The sequence below is a fragment of the Patella vulgata genome, chromosome 2, assembly GCF_932274485.2.
Source record: "Patella vulgata chromosome 2, xgPatVulg1.2, whole genome shotgun sequence".
NCBI classification, from domain to species: domain Eukaryota; kingdom Metazoa; phylum Mollusca; class Gastropoda; family Patellidae; genus Patella; species Patella vulgata.
The window spans coordinates 29,262,932-29,282,273 of NC_065880.2; the positions used below are offsets into that span (position 1 = coordinate 29,262,932).

A 19,342-nucleotide genomic window follows, 5' to 3' on the forward strand; every position below is an offset into this window, starting at 1 on the left:
TGCTGCAATGCATTAACATATATTTTCTTATTTACAATGTAAATGCTGAATATTAACTTTAATAGGTTTCAAGATATTTGTAATATCCAAGATAAGTTATTTTCTGTTTTCCTTTTGCTTCTATAATTGAAACCATATTGAATTGAGCAAACAACTTTAAGTATATTATATAGAATAATAATGCCTCTAACTTGTGTGTAAATAAATATGTAATGAAATATTAGGCAATAACAATGACATTTCAATGGTAACTTTGAGTTAAAGTTGTTGGGTTTATAGAGATAAATGATAATTTCCTGTGTAACTGCCATTTTTCTTGTAGTTAAATGCTCTGATTTTGCCCAAAGCTTATAAGTGGCACTGGCTTGTTTATATTATCTGCTTATAATGCCGAATGTTTTGAGTTCAATTCATCATATAGTTATATATTCTGAATTGAACTATTCTTGTACTGATAATCCTTAGATATACAACTTCCATAATATTGTAGTTTGCAAGGGATTGATTGGCTTTTATGAATGGGATAACTATCAGAGTATTTATCAGTGGTGCTTTATATAAAATTTGAAAATACCCTTGAACTGAATACAGAAGTATTACTTAAAAATGTATTGACTATTATCTATTAACTCCTCATATAAGAATAAGTTCATGTATAGTTTGTTTTGTGCATTTAAACTGTTGAAGACATGACACACCAGTGCCCTGCTCCCCTGAGGCTCTTTGACTAATAGACATAGTTTTTATACGCCCACATTTTCATGTGGACGTATATTGTCGTCGTCCCGTTCCATCCGGACGTCCACAATTGTTTGTGGACACTCTACAGGTCACAATTTTTATCCGATTTCAACAAAACTTAAAATATAGGTTTATCTCCCTAAGATCTCGGTTCCTTTCGATATTGGCATGTATCGGATCGTAACTTCATGGATTATGGCCCCTGATTGTATGAAAAATTGCGTTTTTAGCTTGTGAACCCTATAGAGGTCACAATTTTTATCCCATTTTGTTGAAATTTGAAATGTAAGTTTATAACCCAAAGATCTCGGATCCTTTCGATATTCGCGTATACAGGACTATAACTTTCTGAATTATGGACCCTGATTGTACGAAAAATTGCGTTTTTTATCTGATTCATAAAACCGTTTTAGTATATTACCGTTACATCCTAAGGATGTTTGAGTTTGAATTTCGTGAAAATTGGACCAAAACTGACAGACAAAATTGCCCCCCCTCGTTCTGAAATAGCATAAAAATATGGTAGATCAAGGTTGTGGACCCTCTGCCGGACAAAATGGCCGCACCTCATACACAACTAGTGTAAACATCTAGTATATCAAAGTTGTGGACCCTGTAGAGGTCACAATTTTGATCTGATTTTGATGAAACTTGAAATGCATGTTTATAACCCAAAGAACTTGGTTCCTTTCCATATTTAGGCATATCGGGTAGTAACTTCCTGAATTATGACCCCTGATTGTATGAAAAATCATGTTTTAGCTTGTTGTAGAGGACACAATTTTTATCCGATTTAAAAGAAAATATGTGAATATATCACCATTACACACTAAGATCTTGGTTCCTTTTGATAATCACTTATATCCAAATGTAACTTCCTGGATTATGGCTCCTGATTGTTCGAAAAATTGCATTTTTAGCTTGCGGAGTCTCTAGAGGTCACAATTTTTTTTTCCCAATTTTAAAAAACGTTTAAATATGATCTTGGTTCCTTCTGATAATCACCTATATCCGAACGTAACTTCCAGGATTATGGCTCCTGATTGTTTGAAAAATTGCATTTTTAGCTTGCGGAGTCTCTAGAGGTCACAATTATTTTTTTCCAATTTTAAAAAATGTTTAAATATTTCACCATTGCACCATAATGAAGGTTGAATTTGAATTTCAGGAAAATCGAAATGAAACTGCCCGTCAAAATGGCTGCTTTTTGTACGCAAATTGTGTAAAAGTATGCAAAACAAAGGTTGTGGACCCTCGAGAGGTCACAATTTGTATCCGATTCTGATGAAACTTAAAATATATCTTTATATCCCAAAGATCTCAGTCCCTTTTGATATTTGCGCATTTCAGACCATAACTTTTTGGATTATTGCCCCTGATTGTACAAAAAAATCCTGTTTGTTTGTAGCTTGTTCTCTATCCATCTCTTGCAAAATGTGGGCGTATTCTGCCTGGCAGCTGCTGGTTATCTGAAATAGTTATCTACTGACACAGTCACTAACTAGAAAATATTTGCGTTTCATATTTTAGTTAGAAGTTCACTTCATTCTAGAAGATTAGTTATAATAAAGCAAATTACAACTAATTGCCTATGTAGAAAGTAAACTTATATAATGTGCACCATATGACAGAATCTGTGTCTTATTATCAACTGGTCTTCCTTCATCATATTACACTAATTAAAGTGTCTGTTCGCTTAATATGATAAAAACAAATTTCATATGCATCTTAGAAATAGTTTCTTACACACGGTACAACATTATGAAATTTCTTTTAAATATGTTTTGGTAATTATGAAGTCTGCCCAGTTACTGATGACACAGGGTGCAGGTATTAGTGCATGTATGACTCATGCTGTTTTGTTAGGATTTTGTTGCAATAAGTGGGACTAATTTGAATCTTTAATTTTTTTCACTGAATAAAAGGTACATGTACATGCAGCACATACAGGTATAGAGGTTAAACAGAGAGACAGAGAGAAATGGGGTTTAACTTCCACTCAACACAAGCCTGGTTATTTTAGGACTCACATATATCATATATTTATTTCAAAACTTTGCTTGCTGACAGGGGTCTTCAGCACTGGAAACTGGAGCACCTGGAAAAAAACCCACGAGCTTAGACAGGCGATGTTACTCCTTGTCACATACAAGTCTAGGATCGAAAACACTTGACAAAATGACAAACATTATGATCTCAAGCACACACCTTAGACCATTCTCTACATAAACACTGCTTTGATATTATAGAATGTTAGAACACCAAATATAGCTAACAAATAGTTCAGAAAATTGATGGTATATTTTATTATATCAAGGCCACATAACAAGAAATCCTATTAAATATCTGGAAATGATTATCCCGTTAGAAAGATTCTTAGGGAAGCCATTGTATGGTTCTTTACAGATTTCATCCATAATTTCACATACAAAGACATGTAGAAAGGAAGTTAATGGTGTCAGTGACATCATAAATTAATCATTATTGGCATTAATGTAATTGATATTTAATCTACACAATACATTTAGTTAGAGACTAACAGGTAGACTATTATATTCTATGTCTACATAAATGCAGTGCATGAGGGGAGCATTTCTTCCTTATCTACCATTTGGTATTAATAAACATTGGTTTTTTTGTGTCCCATCCAAAAAACTAGACATGTTAAATGAAGCATTTCTGCCTTAAGTTATCTTATGTGTCAACTACATTTTGTACCATTTATAGGTAGTACTGAACCTGGTTTCCTTGTGACAATGGTGCAGGACTGCGCTTGGAAGCAGAAAGCATTTATTCGGTTGGACAGTAGGAATTCGGTTGAACTGGGTTATTATATTAAAGATACATTCCCATTAAGTATTTATTAGGTAGTTATTTCAATTAAAAGTATGGCAATTTTGTAAGAGACGAGGAGGTGTGCACAAGACCAAAATGTGCTTGATAAGGCCATCTGTCTCCTCGAGTGATGTAAGAAACACTTCTTATATGTTGAACTAATAGCTAACAGTTGTGAGAACATGGAGAAAATTAAACACCCAACAGACTCTTAAATGGCAGAAAAAGAAGTTGGCAGGGGATAATCCAATAATTTACTTAGGCTTTGATATTTTAGGTAAATGGACACTGACTCATGACAAATTCAAACTGGAAATGGATTCTTCCTCAATCAACATGACTGGTAAATATAGATTCTTGCACCATGGGGTAGTTTTCTTGGGATTAAAATGCTTTGAGAGCAGACTTTTGATGGATAGTTTAATTTTGAATATATGTTTTTAGTCTGAATATATCCTCAAATCACACAGTATTTATATTTCAGACATGTCCTACCTGATCCCCAAACGTCTGACCAAGAAAATGATATTCCACCAGGCACCCATTTGCAATTACACAATATTTTAACCATTTTCTATTCACCAACAACAAAATATTCTGTACATATACACAAAATATATCCACACGAATTGCTGCCTATTATTAACTATTAATAAACAAGTTTAATGAAATTATGTCTTTTAAGACTCCATATAGAAATTCATATGTACATTGGCACTTTCTTGCGATCACATAGAAATCATCACTTGCCATATTAGGCATTGCTCACTACGAAAATTGTAAACTGATTGATTTTGGTGTGAATTATGTGTAAAAGGTCACGTAGGCCAATAACAGATATGATAATACAAGGAAGTGGGCTATGCCTTTTTATATGCCCACATTTTCATGTGGACGTATATTGTCGTCGCCCCCGTTCAGACATCCACAATTGTTTGTGGACACTCTACAGGTCACAATTTTTATCCAATTTCAACAAAACTTGAAATATAGGTTTATCTCCCTAAGATCTCGGTTCCTTTCGATATTGGCATGTATTGGACCGTAACTTCATGGATTGTGGCCCCTGATTGTACAAAAAATCGCGTTTTTAGCTTGTGGACCCGATAAAGGTCACAATTTTTATACGCCCACATTTTCATGTGGACGTATATTGTCGTTGCCCCTGTCCGTCTGTCCGAACATCCATCCACAATTTGTTTGTGGACACTCTACAGGTCACAATTCTTATCCGATTTTGACAAAACTTGAAATATAGGTCTATCTCCCAAAGATCTGAGTTCCTTTCGATATTGGCATGTATCAGACCATAACTTCATGGATTATGGCCCCTGATTATACAAAGAATCACGTTTTAAGCTTGTGAACACTCTAGAGGTCACAATTTTGATCGGATTTTGCTGAAACTTGAAATGCATGTTTATAACCCAAAGGTCTATGTTCTTTTCGATATTTGTGCATATCGGATTGTAACTTCCTGAATTATGGCCCTTGATTGTACGAAAAATCGCGTTTTGAGCTTGTGCTCTCTCTAGAGGTCACAATTTTTATCCAATTTTAAAAAAAACCCATGTGAATATATCACAGTTATACACTAATGATGGTTGAGTTTGAATTTCTTGAAAATCAGAAAAAACTGATGGACATAATGACCGCCTTTTGTGCGCAAATGGTGTAAAAGGTTGTGGGCCCTCGAGAGTTTTTATCCGATTTGGATGAAACTTTAAATATATGTTTTTATCATAAAGATCTTGGTTCCTTTTGATAATCACACATATCCGAACTTAACTTCCTGTATTATGGCCCCTGATAGGTTGAAAAATTACATTTTTAGCTTGTTGATTCTCTAGAGGTCACAATTTTTTTTCCAATTTTAAAAACCGTATAGATATTTCACCCTTCCACCATAATGAAAGTTGAAATGGAATTTCGGGAAAATCAAAATGAAACTGACCAACAAAATGGACGTTCTTTGTACGCAAATAGTGTATAAGTATGTAATACAAAGGTTATGGAGCCTCTAGAGGTCACAATTTTTATCCGATTGTGAAAAAAACTTAAAACACATCTTTATATTCCAAAAATCTCAGTCCCTTTTGATATTTGCGCATTTCAGACCATAACTTTCTGGATTATTGCCCCTGATTGTTCAAAAAATCGTTTTTGTTTTTTGCTTGTTCTCCTTACATCTCTTGCAAAATGTGGGCGTATCCTGCCTGGCAGCTGCTGGTTATGAGTTATTAAACTACCAATGTAATTTTGAAATATCATTTTTTAAAGAAGAAAATGATGTTTAGATATCATGAACTATATCACAAATGATTTGATTTGGTTTTCTGTTGTAAAAATGATGGCAGGTAATTATTATTGAGGAATATGGCTGACATAAAATTGAAGCGTGTACGAGAATTAAATATGACCTAATATTAAGCCCAACTAAAAGTGTCTGAGAAACAAAATTTTGAAAATAGCATCCCTGATCTGAATGATATTCCAAGAAGAAATATTTTAAAACAATCTAAAAGTACTGGTAGTTCAATTTGATTTAGGTTTGGTTTTAAATACATTTGTTTTATTCTATTATTTAATTTTTATACTAAAATTAAAAATTTGTGAAATGTAATGTAATGTAAACCGTGATCACATTTTAACAATTTATACAAATATTTTTCAAAATCACTACATTTTCGTGCCAAATAGTATTTAAAAAAAAAACCCTTCTAGTTAAACATTTGTTCAAACATACAACCGAAATTGAATATGATACACGATACCTTTTTGGATATGAATTATTTTGCCATAATTACAATATAAGGCTTGTGTATCTGGTGTAAAAGTTCCTGATATTCTAGCACATATGTAATGTAGAAAATATAAATAAAGCAGAAACATAAACATCGTTTCTTGTTTTATTTAGTTACTAGCTCAGTAGACCATTCAGTACATGTCAAATATTGAAGTCATCAAATAAAGCAATGTGTATGATACCAGACCAGATCTGATGATTTCAACAGATACAGGGTTTGTGAAAAATGTAGCGTTTTTTGGGGGGGAGCTGCTGATACATCATCTACAACTAACATAAAATATGTTTCTGGTTTCTTTTAATGATAGTACATGATTACATACATAACTTTACATTTCTATCTACAGGATTTTTTTGGTGTAAGAAAATGTTATGTATTGAATGTTTATATTTTTGTAATAGTTGTTTTAGACTAAGTACCAGTATTGAACAATGGATAAAACAATTTAATTTTAGCTGTTCAGGGTCCTGATAAATAAATTGACTCTTGTGAGCGATATTTTATTTAAAATTTCGAAACTTGAAAAATTAGTAGTATAAGCTTTTAAGGAGAACAACTAATTATATTTTGATTTTTAAATTTTAAATTCTTGTTTTCAAGAAATAGAAAGCCTAACCGTTCTGTTTGTTTTGTTTCTATTTAGAGTGAATATCACTTCTAGGTCGTCCCAGTGTGATGTTTTGTCCAAAAGTGGAATGAGAGTCAAAACTGTGAGACTCGGTTTGAATGCTGGTATCACCTTTTAAAACAATATAGTATTAGTACTCAAATTGATTATTTAAAATTTAGTTAAAAAAACCAAAACCAAAATATCACTGGTAGTTATTTGCCCAGCTTGGGATTCAATATTTCATTTAGAGATTCAACTTTCCTTTTATTTATATTTTAACTTACAATCATTTCTTTTCATCTTTATTGATGCTTATGGCCCACCCTATTCAGTGATCTTTATATATACCAGTATTACATGTATATTATTTATCATTAAAAATATCAGCCATTCTTTAATGTCTTCAAAACTCTTTATGTCAAAAATGAACTCGATGGCCACTTGAGTTGGTTTGTGTAGCCGTTTCCTTTAATATGTACAGAATAAGTGACAGTATAAGTTAGGTTAGAATAGAGCTTATTAGAATTGGTTTAGAGAGAACCAGATGTTCTTAAAGACACTGATATCTGTAAAAACAGTAAACACAGAATTCCTGACCAAGTTCCCAGGCTGTAATCAGACCCCTCTTAACTACTGGTGACAATTTTATACAGACACTAACAGAGAACCACCATCTTTCACAGTTTAAACTGGTGGTTTTAATATTACATGATATGTGATGCCACTTCTTGGTCTTAATCTTGTCTTATCAGATCTTTGTGATCTTCCAGGTTGAATTGGTTATTTGACCTCCATTGACCTACTGAATCAATTAAGAAAAAGAGGTATTTAGTAACTAGATAGAGAACTAGCTGTAACATATACTAGCTGGAAAACAGTTATTAATATATTTGAGCAACATTTAGTAACTGGACAGAGTACAAGACTATATGTACTATGGAAAACATAAACTAATATTATTTGGGAAACATTAGGCCTAATACTGCTTACTAAAGAAGGACCTAATTTTACGAACAAAATGATAAAAAGCAACACAAATATATATGATACTGCAAATTTATTTCAAATAACAGAGACATATTATCAATGCACATGTGCATATTACTGTATGATGCTCAAAATTGCTTTTTAATAGCCTTTAATGCTTTCAAAATTGTGAATAATATTGTGATAGTTCAAACTTTTGACAATAACTTTCTATGATTAAAAAGGATAGTGCAGAGAGATGTGCCTGCGACATGGATGAGCGACATAGTTCATAACTCTTTTAAGTACAGAAATGACCATTCTCCACTGCAGTTAGTGACCATGAAACAGTTATTACGTAACGCTGTGCCTTTTTAAACATCTCCCTGTCAATAGCAATTACTAACTGAGTTGAAATTTTGTGATGGATTTTGCAAAGAAAATTTTAACAACAGAGGAGGCTCTGATGTTCTTATATGATGATTGTGATATCCCTGACGATGGAGGTAATTGTAATGGATACATGTACCTAAGAATATTCAAGATTTGCTGGTGTCTTCTACAGTATCTTTAGAAAATTTAGTCAACCCTCAGCCAGATTTGAGGGCCGAATATTTTTAAGGGCCTAAGGCTATAGCCTTATTAGCCTAATGGTTAATCTGGCTCAGGCTACATTTAGTAACTGTGTCATATTCTTGACGTTATGTGACAATCTCCACTATTTTCAAGCAGATCCTGATAATTTCTTGGCCATCATATTTCCAAAAATGAAAAAGGAACTAGCCGATCGTCATTTTCCTAGTAATGATGACATCATGTCAGCTGTGAATGACTTTTTTTTAGGGTCGCCAGCCCTCGTATTTGGGCGACATGTAGTAACTACATACATGTAGAGTACTAGACTATAACTGGATAGAGTACCATTACTAGACTATAACTTGTGGAAAACAGATACTAATATATTTGTGCAACATTTTGAAAAGTATTCTCTTAAGGTTATCCAGCTATGCCTTGATGGAGACTTATCATAATTAGTGGTACTAGTGGTCCCACTTAATGATGCAGGGTTGTATCCAGGAACTTGAACACAGAGGGTCTGGGCTGGAGACAATGTCAAGTTTGGTGTGATCTAGGGTATTACCCGAAAATTTGATAAAATTTCTGAGAAATTATTTCTACTCATGTAGGTGCATACATGTATAGGATTAGAAATTTTGCTATTGTAACTTCCTAAAAAGAAATGTGCCTTTTTCGTGACAAAAAACATTAGACACATTGTGAAGAGTAGATAGATCTCACTGCATGATTATTGTTCAATATCTGAATTAAATTACTGAATACATGCTGCAATTTTCAACCAACAGAATGAATGACATCTGTGAAAAGATTGAGTGTCTATAATGTTAACAAAATGAATCTCCCACAGATAGTCGCATGAATGGCAGACAAGAAATTGGATTAAAAAAAAAATAGGGCCTCAACAAAAATGACAAACTGTAAAAATTGATTAGGAATACCATGGGTTTTAATGAAGACACCAAAAAAGGAAATTACTCTGATCAATATAGACATAATAGATAATCTAACTGGTATAGAAATAGGCATAGTCTAATATTATAGACCTATTCAATTAAACAAAAAAAAAAGAATTTGATGGCTGCTATTGGAAATAACCTACGGTTTTATTGTCCCGAAGCAAAGTATGAAATATGAATTAACTGCTTTGCAGCAAATATGGAACGGTTCTAGCTTGACGCTAATTTGATTTTATATCGTTTGTCGATATATTTTTGATATAAAGAATTCTACAATTATATCATTTCCTTCTTCAAAAATCGATATACACCAATGTTGAAAAATAAATTATGAAATCGAATGAAATCTTCAATTAAATAAAAAGATTTAGGTACCAATTATTAATGATCCTCCAGTTCTCAATATAATAATTTACTATCTGTATGTATTGTTCTTGTCTTGGCTAGAATATTTATTTTAGCAATATATTAAGTTTATCACAAGACTTCATTATTTCCCCGTGGGGCATCTCTTGTTTTTTACTCAACTATTGTAACTTTATTATCTGTCCCTAATGAATTGATATTCGACAATTTAACAAAAACTACCATCACATTTAATAACGAGTGCTCTCATTTGCCTTATTATGGAAGGACAATTCAATTATAAGCCAATTATGAATTTATTGCTTAGGTTGGAATCAATTTCTGTACAAATATAAGCTACCAGTAGAATAGATAACCAGCCAAAATGTTCTATGAAATAAAGCCAGATTGCTTGCAGGACTCGTATATGATCTTGTTAAGGAAGTAATTTTGTTCAACCAACTTCCATTGAATGAGTCAATGAAATATTTTATATGGCGAGTCCAGTGGCATTCCTCAGGTTTCAATATATTTTGTTGAGTTTTGAGCAACAGATTTGACAGTTTCCAGATCTGTTGACAACCAACTTCAGAAAATGGTTGGTTGCACAGTGAAACATCATTTCTAAGAATGTTTAATTTTATTATCACACTGAGGGGAAGGATATTGAAATGTGCTTTGTCCATCCATCCAAATTTTGTTCTCGATCATATCTCGATCATATCTCATAAACCATTAAGATATCATTATCAACCTAATGTAGTTGTTGTGCCCGTTGTGAATGAGAAATTTCTCATTTTGGGGTTTTGCTGGAAACAAATTTGACTTAGTTTTTGGTATACAAAGGTGTGGGATGTTGATGACTGAGTCTTATTGTTCTTCTTAACGTTTAAGTTCTAAAGCATGTATTCAGCAGTTACAACCCTATCTAGGCAGGGCCAAGGTGTCTTTCTACACAAATTGATAAAAAATTAAATTAAAAACAATCTGAAGTTTTATTAACCAATCTTCCCTGGAAATACCGATCACTGCTTCTAATTCAAATCCCTTACTGTCCTTTGGAGGATTTTGAAGCTCTTGCAAACTACAGTATTCTGACAGTTGGGTCTCTATAATTTATAAGAGAGACTAGGTCATTTTGGGAATAACATTTGGTTCAATTTTTATTTCAATAATTCTCTTGTGCGTAGGGGTCTTTAGCAGTGTGAGGAAAAACGGAGGACCTGGAGAAAACCCACGAGGTTGGACAGGCGACCCTACTCCCTGTCACATACAACCAGGGAATCAAAACCACGCCAGTTCACTCAATGACAGACCTTATGATTCAACGCTCACACGCTAACCATTTGGCCATCCAACCCCCAACTATAATTTATAAAGGAAACATGAGTCAATAATGGTTCAATGGCAATCAGTATTTACAAATACCATGAATTGAAAATTTGTCAATATTCAGCATCATCTGCAGACAATATTTAGTTGTGATATTTTAATTTTGTTTCTTAATTAGATGTTAAATAATCAGTTTGTGGAATTAAGCATGGATTAATCCATGAAAAATTAGATATTGGCAAATGATGAACAGCAGTTATCAAGTGGAGTAATAACAAGGATTTCAGAAGGCGAAGTTAAGTCCAGGTCGAAATACTTGCAGCAACTTAAATACAAAACTACAGCATAGAAAATATTTTAGCGCAATAGGAAGCCCATGTAAACTACAATATTGTAAAAGAGAAATCTCTAATATGAATATCGGCCCAAAAATGATTCAATTTCGCTGAATATTTGCAAAGATATGTTCAGTTGACATTTCATCGATCTATGTCACTAATTATGTAATAACCCCACCACCATTTTGTTGTGGGTGAACATAATTGATAGGCCTATTGTCAATCTGTTGAATCCTATTAGGGTGGGTATTTGGATATTTTTATTTAAATGATAAATAATCAATCTGAGTACATGTTACCATAGATGAAGTCATGAGAAATTTGATATTTTAGTGAAAATGCAAATGACGCATCATAAAAGTTTTTTTTATATATATATATTTCAGTGTCAGACAGGATGTGGATATTATAAAACTGGATTAAATGCATCATGTATATCTGTTTGTGATAAAACAGATTCAAAGGTAAGTTGCAACAATTCAGCTTTAATGTCAATTGTATTACTGATCTGTACTGAAATTTATCATGATCAGCCGATAAACTCCATTTACCAAAATGCTCCTATTCATTAATTGTGATGTCTTGAACACTTCGGCATGGTTACGCATCTGCTAATGGTAGATAAAATTAATTGATGTACAAGAATATAAAATACTTTTAATTCATTTGGATTTGATTGAATTGAATGCCAGACAACATTTCCAGATGGATGTTTTTTAAAGCACAATTAGTTAATGGTGGAAGTGAGTTCTGCGATGATCCTTTACCCATGTTTCTTTTCAAATGTTAATCCCTTTTGGTGTAAAGGAAAAGGCTATTTATAACAGGGTGTCAATCTCTATCACTCAATGAGGATCATGTATTTTCCAATCTTTTAAAAAGGGCCACATACAGGTCTAAAAGCATGCTCAATTGCATGTGCTCTTACTAAATTATGTTTATTAGAAGTTGTGTTGACATTATTTTTTTGAGTTTCACAAATTCTTATTGCCATCTTTTTTTCAGTTGATAAGAATGATAATAATTATGAAATCATCTTTTAAGTTAAATAATGCATATTTTGGATTTTTCTGTAGATAAATGAACTGAATCCCATTGATTTTCAACAATTTCTGCAAATGATTTTTAGGATTATTGCCTTTGAAGAATCTTGTGAATGCACAAGCGGCAAAAGTTATCATCAAAGCTTTCTATGCATTGTTCAGATTAGGGAAATAAGGCAGCCTATGCAGTTTTGTTTCCTGGCAACCTATAATTGATTATTACTAATGTTCCATCCACTAAAAAAATCTTTGACTCGCTATTCTGATTTTAGATTAAATTGGTGTGAAAAGCTACCCCTCAAAAAAGCAACAAATCTCAGACTTTCAAATGGTTCTTTAACTTTTTCTTCCAATTTGTTCAATATCCTTTGTGAGACGAAAACTATGTTAATCAGAGCGACTATCCTTAGATTGTATTTCTAAATGTACATTTGGTAAATTGATATTACTGAAAATGAAAAATTGTTCTGGTTGTTGTTGTAGGCAACTTATAAAGATTTATACTTATATAATTGGTCATCTTTCATTTTGTCTTCTTGCTTGACAATATTTCAGCATGAAATGTTTGAGTTTCATGTTTTACATCTTTACAATTAGATTTTTTTCTGGATATTCCCTGATGTCAACAGTGTAATTACCATCTTGACAAGTCAATTGATATTTTTGGCACACAAGTTTCACACTTGTCAAATTTCATATAGTTTAACAAATCGAAAAGAATATCAAAGATCCGGAGTAACAAATCGAAAAGAATATCAAAGATCCGGAGTAAAAATGTTTTCCCAAGATTATTGTGCTATTTTTTGTGTTTGAAAATAACTAGTACCATCGAGATATGGATCTCATTTTTCTAAATCTGAAAGTAGGTTTTATTAGCTCAAAATGGTTCAGTAGCAAGCTCTATTGCTAAATTGGAAAACCATCAGGAAATGTTCAAATGTCATTTCAATATTTGAAATGGATATTTCAAAAGATTGTTCTTGTTTTGAGATCATATTAATGTTTAACTTGTATGTCAAGTTTTCTTCAGGTTTGGTCCTCACTTCTTAGTTACAATGAGCTGGCTTAAAATTCCCAGCATATTTAACCAAGTATGCCCTTCAGATGCTTTAGTTAAGCTGGTTTAAAAGCTGTATGAGATTGTTAAGCCAGCTTATTTATCATCTGAATTTAAAGTTAGGGCAAATAAATCAGTTTTAAAAACCAAGCTTCTACCTGTCTTCAAGAAGGCTTTCTTAAAGCTGACTTTTTATATGCCCACATTGAAATGTGGTTGTATATTGTTGTCGCCCCCGTCCGTCTGTCTGTCGGTCCGGTTGTGGACGCTCTAGAGGCTAAAGTTAATATCTGATTGACTTTAAATTTATATACAGTGTTGAAGGCCATGAGACGAAGAAGCCTATTGATTTTCAGCGATTTCCGATAGTTACTGTCAGAGTTATGGCCCTTGATCACATCAAAAAATCTTGTGGACGCTCTAGATAGGCTAAAGTTAATATCCGATTGACTTTAAATTTATATACAGTGTTTAAGGTCATGAGACAAAGAAGCCTATTGATTTTCAGCGATTTACGATAATTACTGCCAGAGTTATGGCCCTTGATCACTTCAAAAAATCTTGTGGATGCTCTAGAGGTCAAAGTTAATATCCGATTGACTTTAAATTTATACACAGTGTTTACATTTTTAATTTGACTTAAATTTAACTGTCTGAATGTCATTCACGCAGACTATAGGTCGACTGTCAAAATTTCAATTATCCATAATTTTATCAATTTTTGTTATGAAATTTAAATTTTGGATATGATGAGTATTATATGCATATCTACAACATATCTTTCCTTGATTCTTACTTTTTTCAATACTTGAGCAATATTGCAAAACAATCGCTCTTGTCGGTTCAAGTTGGTGATTAGTTGGACGAAATATGTTTATCGGAGATAAAGTTCTGGTGGATGATTTCCGATATACAAAGAACATTTTGGAATTGGTGAATATTCCAAGACAAATCCTTGGTTGAGTAATCTATTGAATAAAATAACCATTAATAAATATAGACAATTTAAGCTCTCAAAATATTGATATCACGCAAATTATAGAGAAACAAGCTGTAGGCCACACCAATTTGATTTTCTGTTGTTCAGTGTCTTGATAAATTAATAGCTGCTTGAATCATGTGAAAGATATCTTGTTTATAATTTCAAAACATGAAAATTTTGAATCAAAAGCTTATGAACAATGCAACCAAGTACTTTTGAATTTTAAATAACTCTTTTTTTCCCAAAGAAATAAGAAGCAAAATTTAAACAGGTGTTCCCAAAGAACAGAAATTCAAATTGGTGTGGCCTAAATCAGAACATTTTTGTTTGTGATCAATCATAAATTATTTCTTCAGTCTATGTCAGGACGTCATGTTACATATATAATAAATAAACATGATGCTCTTAACAATTATAAATCAACCATATGGTGATTTCATATAATATGACATAACTACATCAGACAGGGACTTGGCAGTAGACATTTCATTTCCACATTTTTCTGAGAGAGAGAGAGGGAAGGTTTTTGGCAGACAAATTAACAATGATAAGAACCCTATCCATCATATGATAATCGTTGTATTATTATCAGAATTACAGGCTAATATCATTCCCATGATGAATTTAAACTAATCAATACTAAATCGATCATCTTTAATAAAAACCCAATGCAATTTGATCAGTGGGGGCACTTACTGTAATGGTTAATGCTTTTGCACTGTATCACTTTTGGTTACAGGAATATGGACAATAACACATTGTGTTACAGACAGATTTTAGTTGGAAAAAGTCCATTCTGCATGTTCTCTTGGCTTCTCTCCTTTATCTTGAGTAATCAGGATGAAAATGTTTGATTTTAAGACTGATGTGAATGTGTCTATGAATGTGGAGGATTTGAAGAGAAACTTTTAATTGGATTTGTTAAATTTTAGTATTTATGATCATAATGCTGATTTGATTGGTTTTACATTGCCAATTAAGAAATAAAGCTAATAATTTAAATAACCACTTATTCTACCATTTTACATGTATTAGTGAAACAAAGGTGTGCCCTAGAGATGTAAGTCTACAGACGAAGATAATTACCATTATTTTTTTTATATGTCCAGCCTACTCTGCCCAAACAAAAATTCTCCAAAATAATTTACACCACCTTAAACAAAGTGTTACAATTAAACTAATCTTGTATGGCAACCCCGACCTTTCAGATTATACCAATTTTAACATATTTAACATAGTTCAAAAATACATTAAAGATAGCAAGAGGTTTTAACACTTTAACATTTAATATTTTACTTAGAATATGCAATACTTTTTATCTTATATAAATTTCATAATCTAAAATGAAAATGTAACTCACTGTTTATACATATGTCCACCATTGTCTATTGTAAACATAAGATATAACTGTTTTATATGTTTGGGGGGAACTTATATAGGCTTTTGCCTGTTGTTCAAATCCAATTCAGTTTATTGAATAAAATATTGTTTAAACTACAAATGAACCATTTTTATTTATTGAAATATATCTATAATTACAGAGCTTCAGATACATGCCTGGGGACAAAATAAAGGGTTCTAAGCACTTTTCTGCGCCACATGAACCAGTTTTAATTATTGAATTCTGGAATTACAGAGCTTCAGATACATGCCTGGGACCAAAACAGAGTGTTCTAAGCACTTTTCTGCACAGAATGAACCAGTTTTATTTACTGAAATATATCTTGGATTTGTACTTTAAATTAAATTAAATTGTTGTTAGTGAGTAATAAGTTGTTATCCACACTGACTTGATGCTTGTGGGTTTTATTAATACGATAAGTAGACTTCATGACTTAAGTAAATAAATTATTTTACCATTAGACCCAATAAGATTGGCTAAGCAATTTCTTTCTACAAACTAGTTATTGATCTTACGTTAGTCTGGTAAAAATAAGATGTTTTTGATTAGAATCAAAGGAAATTACTTGCGCTAAGACCCTCACAGTTCAGCAGAGACAAATATTTCAGATTAATTGTGACTGAGGGGCCAACAATAGAGATGTTATTTATTTTATTAGTGTTTGCTAGATCTGGTTTCAATGATAGACAGTTATTTCATGGAATTGGCTGATCTTTATCCCATTTTCAACTAGAAATTGTCCACAAACTTGCCAAATTAATTTGGGTAGAAAATTTTTTTCATAGTTCAAATAAATGTGTTTCATATTTTATCAGCAATTACATATATTTAATACTGCTTATATTTTACTGCAAGAAGTACTCAATGGTGGAATAAATTGCCATAATTAGCAGAGACATAAGTCAATTCTTTATACTAATAATTACTTGATAGTCATTAAATAGGTTTTATTGTACAATGGTGAGAAAATTTAAGTCACTTTTAGTGAGAAACTCACTACTACCCTCTTACCACTGAATTTTCTACTCAATCAGTTTAATAATATTTACTATTCAATTGTTTATGATTTACACAAAAGTTATTAAAGAAGTTTGTACAGGGAGTCTAACAAGTGTCTAGTCATTCGGAGTGAATGAAAAACAAAGGCCCCGTTCACACATTGGCGTGCACGTAAATGAACCCTTGACATTTGGAATTTCAAACTTTCCTGACAAGATTTCCCTCATATCACACTATATGGCTTAGACCAGTCGGTTCAGAAAAGTAAGACGTTAAACCCCATTTCATTTGATTTTAAATAAGTTTCATTTGATTTTAAATAAGTTTCATTTCATTGCATGCTTGTCTTCATTAGACCAGTCAATGCAGAAAAGTAAGGTTTTACACCTCATTTCATTTCATTTTAAATAAATTTCATATCATTTTAAATCAGTTTCATTTCATTTCATTTTAAATAAGTTTTATTTTATTACGGTGAGAAAATCATCACTTTTAGTGAGAAAATTTTAATATCCATTACTGTTGAATTTTATGCTCAACCAGTGTAAAAGTACTTTATGATTACTCAGTACTTATTAAACAGATTTTATTTCAATAGGGTGTGTAAATCATCACTAGGAAATGTCACTAGTCTTACTTAAATCACCCATTACCACATAATTTTCGGCTCAACCAATGTATTAATGTTTACTAATCAATACAAACATTTAGTAATTGCATGTTAAAAAAGTTTATTTCATTAAGGTGAAAAAATCGTCGCTTTATTGAACTGGAATAATAATGTTTATTAACTAATAAAAGTGGTACACAATGCTCATTAGATTTGTTTTATGTCAGTAAGGTGTGAAAATCGTCATAAAAGTGATTAGTAAATTACACAAAAAACATTGACTACGTATACACATTGGCGTACATAAAGAACCCTTGACAGTTGGAGATGTCTGTAGTACCGTCCTCTGGCCAAATTGTCTGTCATAGCATATTGTATGGTGTATTTCATTTGTAGCCATCAAGTATATATAGGTGTTATGTCACAAAGTGTAGAAAATTATCACTCTTAAACTCATTACAGTTGAATACACAAAGTATATTGGTAGTGATGATGTGATCAATAAAATGATGTTGTTTATCAGGTACTTGTTAGGTCACTAAGGTGTGAAAATAATCAGGAGTGATGTATGTCCTTTAAAAGTTGTCTAAGTGAGTAAGGCGCTGACTCCCTAGCCTAGAGGTTGTGGGTTCGATAACTGGTCAGACGGACATTAATAAATTATCATATGCACGATAAGGTTTCTTTTTTTACAGTAGACTATAAAAAGACTTGATTTAATAAAAGAAATATTAGAGGAATTCCTATATCAAATGCTATCACAATCTCGCCACAAATAGGTTCACAAATTGTATTCATTGTAAAATTGGGTTTGCTCCCGGTGTTGACTTCGAAATTCATCAGGATTTTCCAGCGTGGTTTCCCCTTGTCAGTGGTGCAAAATGGCAGTCCTGGCAAGGACAGCTGTCTAGTCATTCAGATTGAGCGAAAAACCGATGTCCAATGTACACATTGACATACATGCAAAAGATCCCTTGGCAGTTGGAATTCAATATAACAGTTAGCCATAGCGTCACTGTCTAGACAAAATTTTCCTCATAGCACACTGTATGGCGTATGCCCGTCTTTAGGACTTTAAACTTTAAACCCCATTTCATTTCATTTCACCTTTAAAAGTAATAATATAAACGATTCCTATAACTCTAAATGACACATCGAGACTTTAATCAATTATGTCAGGTATTGACTAAACCTGGTAACGGAAAATTACCCCTAAATACATGTTAGATTGTTTGATATTTATATGATTTTTTTTTTCAGAATGCTCAACCATTACAAGAAATTACATCTCAAACAAAGGTAGATTTAAAATACTTCATTCATTCTTTGTATCTGAAGTTAAACAATGATGATACTTCTGCAGTGCTGGTGACATTTATATTTGAGATCTATCCTGTATAGTATGTTGGAGTTGGATTGCTGAATGGTTAGCATGTGCGTGCTGTATCATAACGTCTGTCATTGAGTTAACTGGCGGGGTTTCGATACCCCGGTTGTATATGACAAGGAGTAGGGTCGTCTGTCCAACCTTGTGGGTTTTCTCAGGGTCCTCCGGTTTCCTCCCACTGCTAAAGACCCCTACACGCAAGAGAATTATTAAAATAAAAATTGAACCATGTGTTAGTCCCAAAATGACCTAGTTTGTGTTGAGTGGGTGTTAAACCCCATTTTCTCTCTCTCTCTCTCTCTCTCTCTCTCTCTCTCTGTATAGTATCACCCTTGGTTTCCACAATTCCTACA

General features: G+C 32.5%; 1 protein-coding gene across 1 annotated transcript in view; it reads left to right on the plus strand.

The window, feature by feature from the left end:
• Nucleotides 1-19,342, plus strand: part of LOC126812387 (proto-oncogene tyrosine-protein kinase ROS) — a 143,699-nt gene that overhangs the window by 56,756 nt on the left and 67,601 nt on the right. Inside the window, exons 3-4 of the mRNA XM_050538764.2 lie at nucleotides 11,896-11,973; nucleotides 18,863-18,901. Coding sequence (XP_050394721.2) covers nucleotides 11,896-11,973; nucleotides 18,863-18,901 — 117 coding nt within the window. The remainder of the gene's footprint in view (nucleotides 1-11,895; nucleotides 11,974-18,862; nucleotides 18,902-19,342) is intronic.